General features: G+C 35.1%; 1 protein-coding gene across 1 annotated transcript; it reads right to left on the bottom strand.

Annotated features, from left to right (window-relative positions):
• Positions 1 to 2528: 2528 nt before the first annotated feature.
• On the bottom strand, positions 2529 to 4038 carry LOC129316454 (uncharacterized). Its single transcript, XM_054960881.1, has 3 exons — positions 3893 to 4038; positions 2993 to 3108; positions 2529 to 2929 (listed from the first exon to the last, which is right to left on the bottom strand). Exons 1-3 carry the CDS (start codon positions 4036 to 4038, stop codon positions 2529 to 2531), a joined length of 663 nt encoding a protein of 220 aa, XP_054816856.1.
• Positions 4039 to 5883: the final 1845 nt, after the last annotated feature.

The following is a 5883-nucleotide window of genomic DNA, read 5'->3' as shown; positions in this document are numbered from 1 at the left end:
TTATAGAGATACAAATTAAAGTCATAAGCACTTGAAAGAGTATAAGGTGCTAGACCGACCCACTATGAGAAAGCTGCATGGTACAAGTCATAAGCTTATCTCATATGTAACTATATCACTAAGCCCTTTGACCTGAGATCATCATGGATTCCTACATGATGACTACTGAACTTTGACCTAGTCAAAAGTCACCTTTGACTGGGTGATCATAAAGGCTATGATTAAGTTTAGTAATATTCATGTAGGGGAATATGAGTGGTCAAGATGGAATTTATCCCTCACATTAAGTGAGAGATATTACTGTGCCCCTCGATGAGTAAGACTGAGAAAATGTATGGCCATACTACAATGGAAAGGGTTTTTTCATTGCTACTATCAGTCTACTTAGAGATCGAGAAAATAATGGTCAGGTAAAGGAGAATGACAATTCTATGTCTCATACTTGATCGAAATATTGCGTGACAAAAGGGATGTGATATGATTGTATGATAGGTTAAATTGGATCATTGATCCCCATGTGAATTGGGTAGTTGCAACGTCTTACTAGAGACCACTTGTAACTTGTGGGCTATTAGCATAATTAGCCCATTGCTAATTTCATATGGGCCTACAGGGTCGCACACAAGAATGGCCCAACTCAAGTTATAATGTTCAAGTTTGTTCAATGTGAAATATATCTAGATTCAATGAATGTATATAGGGTGAATGAATTATATATATATATATATTTGAATATTTATTTGATAAATATTGATATATATATTTATATGAAATATAAAATTCAAAATATAATTATATCTATATATTTTTAATATATATATATATATATATCCATATATGCGTATATATCATATATATATATATATATATGATATATGTATATGATATATAAAATTAAATATAGATAATATAATATATATATATATATATATTTTCGAAATATATATGTGTATATATATATTCTTACATATATGTGATATATATTATATTATCTTATGTTAGTTTTAAATTTAATTTTATATAATAGATTAAATTTAATAACTAACATGTTAAGAGAGAATATCATGTCAGTTTTATAATTTGAATTTATAAGATAAATTTGAATTAGATATGATATTATGGATTAAATTTATGAGATAAATTTAATTAAATTTTTGTGAGCTTTTAAATGGAAGACAAAAACCCTTATCTATATACTATATATAGATAGGGATGTCCTTATGAAGGAAGATAGAGAGTTAGAAAAGTTCTAACAAAAAAACACTGAGAGCCATGAAACACCCTATAGAAAGGAAAATTAACGTTCAAAGAAGAATGGATATTGAGAGCGCTACTACGCTGTTCGAGTTAGAGAGCTGTTTGTGTGGATACCGGTAGAGGGAGCTGATCTATGTTGTCAGCTCTTGAGATCCAAACGTGTGCCAACTTTAAAGAATTAAAAAGGTAACTCTTCTATCCACCTTAACTTAAACGAGTTCGTTCGGTCCATATCAGGATAGGGACTTTAAAATTTTAATCTTCCATTATGCCTTCCTATCCAACATCTCCTACTCATAATGGCATCAAATCTTTAGGGCAAACACCACTGCTGTGAGCATAAGTCATGCGCAGGATAGTTCTTTTCATGCGGTATCAATTGTCATGAACCATACACTGCAACCCAACTATCTTGCATCAAGACACATCTAAGACCTCTCAATGATGCATCTTTGTATACCTCATAAGGTAACCTTGAATTAGGGATAACTAACACTAGTGCTATGGTCAACTTCTCTTTTAGCTTTTGAAACGCTACTTTATAACCAATCATCCTAAATATAAGGCTGATCCTTCCTTGTTAAGTTGGTCAAAGAAGAAGCTATCTAAGAAAATTGTTGATAATACCCAACTAATCTTAGAAAACTACATATCTCCATGACTGAACTAGGACGTTCCCACTTCAATACTATATCAACCTTATATGGATCCACTGAAATTTCATTTGCAAACACCATATGTCCTAATAATTGGACTTCCCTCAACCAAAACTCACACTTATTGAGCTTGGCATACAACTTCTTATCCTTCAAAATCTGGAGCACCATCCTTAAATGCTTTGCATGTTGCTCCTCATTCTTAGAATATATCAAGATGTCATCTATAAAAACCACTATAAACTTATCCAAGTACAGTCTAAATATGCAATTCATATAGTCCATGAATACTATAGGCATATTAGTCAAAGTAGATAGCATAACTAAAAACTCATAATGGCCATACCGAGTTCTAAAAGCCATCTTAGGTACATCTGCTGCATTGATTCTCAACTGATGATACCCTAACCTCAAATCTATCTTAGAAAAGACTGAGCCACTAGCTAACTAATCTAAAAGATTATCTATCCTTAGTAAAGGATACCTGTTCTTCATAGTTACTTTATTCCACTACCAGTATTTTATGCAAAGACTTAAACTGCCATCTTTCTTCCTCACAAAAAATATTGGCAACCCCTAGGGCGATACTTTTGGTCCAATAAACCCTTTGTCTAGCTAGTCTTTAATTTGCTTCTTCAATTCAGCCAATTCTGTTAGCAATATTCTATATGAGACCTTTAATATTGGTTCAATTCCAGGAACCAAATCAATTGACAACTCTACTTCCCTTTCAAGAGGTAATCCCATCACTTCATTTGAAAATACCTTAGGGAACTCACTTACTACATCAATCTTCCCAACTCCACCATCATACACCGTGTTGGAGGTAAATAACACCATATACGCATCACAACCTTGCTGAATTAACTTCTCAACTCTAACCACTGACAAGAACTTAAGTTTCTCTAAAGAATCCACTGCTACACACAACATTGATGGTGAAACCACCTTTCTAGCACAATCAATCATAGCATTATTCACTACTAGCCAATCTATGCCAATAATCACCTCTATTCCTTTCATGTGAATACAAATCAAATTGATCTTGGAAACTCTATCCTCAAATCAAATCTCCATACCTTGACAAGCTCTACTAGTGATATTAGATGAGCTAAAAGAATCCAATCTATTCACATACTCCTCAAACACAAAGAAATGAAGAGCACCCAAATCAAATAATGCCCCTACTCTGTGACTGCAAACAGAAATCATACCTCTTATCAAGTTTAGATATGCTCTAGCCTCTTCCTGTATGACTACAAACACTCGGCCAAGGATAGTAGAACAATGCTCAGTCCCCTCAACTTTACCCTTTAGGAATTGCCTCGCTATATGACCTGGCTTGCCATACATGAAGTAAGCCTAAATTCTTCCTGGATGAGATCGGTCATAAATGTTGCACTAGGGTGTCCTTCCAATACTCAAAGTCAACGCTGGAATATTAGATGCTTTCCTTGAAGACTGTAGAGGTCAAATTCTCACACCCTCACTTTTCTGCATTAATGCTCTCTACACAGGTTAAGATTGACATCCTATACTGAAACTCCTTCTCGAGGAACTAGAATTGCCACTACTGAACCCAGGCCTCTTTGAAATTTCGCCTATCAAGCCTAAAAGGGATGAGAATCTCCCTATATTGTCTCACCTCCTCTTGGCATTTACCTCTCTACTATGCCTAGTTGCTACTCTTAGCTTATGGCACATCTCCTTATAAGTTGTCACATCAAGCAGCACTATCTGTTGGTGATACTCAAGTCTTATCTTTTCCAGTAACCGCTCAGCTTTCTACTTTGTATCATTACTATGCTGGAGGTGTGTGGACTAAGCCGATAGGTCACTAAACCTTCTTATAAATTCCTTTTTGTTCAGATCTCCTTGTGTGAACGCATGAAACTCCTCTTCTTTCTCGGTTCTGAATGAGACTAGGAAATATTAATCAAAGAAAGCTTTCTTGAATTCACCCCACCTCAACCGAATACCATTCGAAGGCCTTACGAATTCCTATTAAGGCAGTATTAACTAGCTGCACTATGGCCAGGATAACCTTCTGCCTAGGGGTATAGATCACCACCTCAAAGATAGTTTCCAGTCGCTCGATCCATAGCTCTACTTCCCCTTCTCTCATACTACTATTAAAAGTTGGCGGGTTGAATTAAACAAACATCTTCCAAGCACAATCAATTGATGGATCAATACTAGGAATATCTTGCCTGCTACTTGAACCCTAAGATGGTCCAGGTCTACTGTATGCTTCCTCACGCATTAGAATATCCTAAGCCTTAACTCTCTCTTCCTGCTCTCTACCTCTTAGGATCGTATCATGATCCCTAACTGTCTGCCTTATATCCACCACCATATCTCTAAGCTCTTCAAGTACTCATCCCTTCTATCTCTCTATAAATGAACCAGTTGAACTTCCAGCTCTCGTTCCTCCCCAACAACCTATCTAGACACAGCACTTCTAGCACGAGTACCTCTCCTTATATCGTATGCTATTTTCTCCCCTTATAAGGATGAAAATAAGAAACAGAAAGGGCATCAAGGAAAGAGTTGTGTAATGAACAATTGTAAGTTGGCATATCTATAAATAAATGCATCAAAGAATCTCAACAATTAGGTCTCAAAACTTGAGAAACTAATACTAAAATTATAGCCTCCTCTTATATCCTCCAAATACAGGAGAAGATTAATAAAATCACCATATCAAATACACTAATCAGTAATCAAATATTTTGTTTGAAAACTATAGGCCCAAGACTCATTTGCAAAATCATCAAAACTATAATGCATGAAAGGAATATGCAGGGAAAATAAATCATGCACATCCATCTCAATCATAATATGTATTAAAAATGACAAAAATCAAGTTGGAATATGGGCCATGCATCACAGTGTGTAGTACGTGTGCTGCAGCATATGGTATAAAGCCACACACTCAAACTTTCTGTGACATGCGCCATGGCGTGAGATGCCATGCACTGTGGCATGCCAGTCTGAAATTTTTACTTGTCATTTTGACAGTAAAATGAGAACTTCTGGCGTGCATTATTTTCACATATGATGTTTGATTGGAGTGATTCAAGCGCCCATATAAAGCTTATCTCATAAGTTAGCTAATAAGATAAGTTTGGACACAATCTAACGGTCCAATCAAATTTGGGCACCCGAGTGCAAAAGGTCACTTTTTCTAAAAATTTTGTGCACCCAAGCATTCAAATCGATCCCTTTCTCTTATTAGACTACACAAGGCCTTGAACTAAATCCAAAAGCACCGAATACACTTGATTAACCACAACAAAATACATATATACACAGATATTAAAATTTGACCCCTCAATGGCCAATTTTCACATTTCTCAACTTTTTACAATTTAACATATTTTGCATAACTTAGCCCACTTGGCCCTTTTTCTTTTATCACATATCCACACATATCATAATTACTATTTAATCTTAGCCCTAAGTTACTCATTTCATTATAATTTCACATATGGGCTAAGATTCATCACAATTTCTACACTTTCAACTAAAACCCATTTCAAAACATGCATGCAAACTCCTATGAAAATTTATCTTTACATATGTACATGACTTCTCAATTTATTATACAATACTGTGAGCTAACATGACTTCAAAAACTCTAAGCAAGTCTTAACTCTTTTCCTTTGCCTTGATCACTACTTTGTCCTGTAAAATGCAGCCACGGGGTGAGATAAAAATCTCAGTATCAGAATAACTCACTCCCATTTACTATCACATGAAACTATATGAAAGTAAAGCATATATACCATTTAACATAACATATATCACATATTCCATTCAAATCTCATCAATATAGCATATATTACCACTTTCACTGCTTTTCACCACTTTTCTAACATAAGCATGATCTCTACCATTTGAACCTCCAAATCACCCTGACATCAAAGCATAGGCTCGTCTTAGACTAATATATACTTTCATTGCCCTG

Source organism: Prosopis cineraria, unplaced genomic scaffold (genome assembly GCF_029017545.1).
Source record: "Prosopis cineraria cultivar Desert tree isolate PC_DT_omini unplaced genomic scaffold, ASM2901754v1 PC7, whole genome shotgun sequence".
Classification (NCBI taxonomy): Eukaryota; Viridiplantae; Streptophyta; class Magnoliopsida; order Fabales; family Fabaceae; genus Prosopis; species Prosopis cineraria.
The sequence above is the reverse complement of the archived record's forward strand: the minus strand, read 5'-3'. Positions and strand labels throughout refer to the sequence as shown.

Bases quoted from the DNA above. Each gene is read 5' to 3' on its own strand.
- LOC129316454 (XM_054960881.1), bottom strand. From the start codon at position 4,038: ATGAGAGAAGGGGAAGTAGAGCTATGGATCGAGCGACTGGAAACTATC. The intron at 3,109-3,892 runs GTATTCGGTTGA...TTCTGTTTGCAG, and splicing joins ATTCGTAAGGCCTTCGAATG to TCACAGAGTAGGGGCATTAT. The intron at 2,930-2,992 runs GTATGGAGATTT...TTCACATGAAAG, and splicing joins CACTAGTAGAGCTTGTCAAG to GAATAGAGGTGATTATTGGC.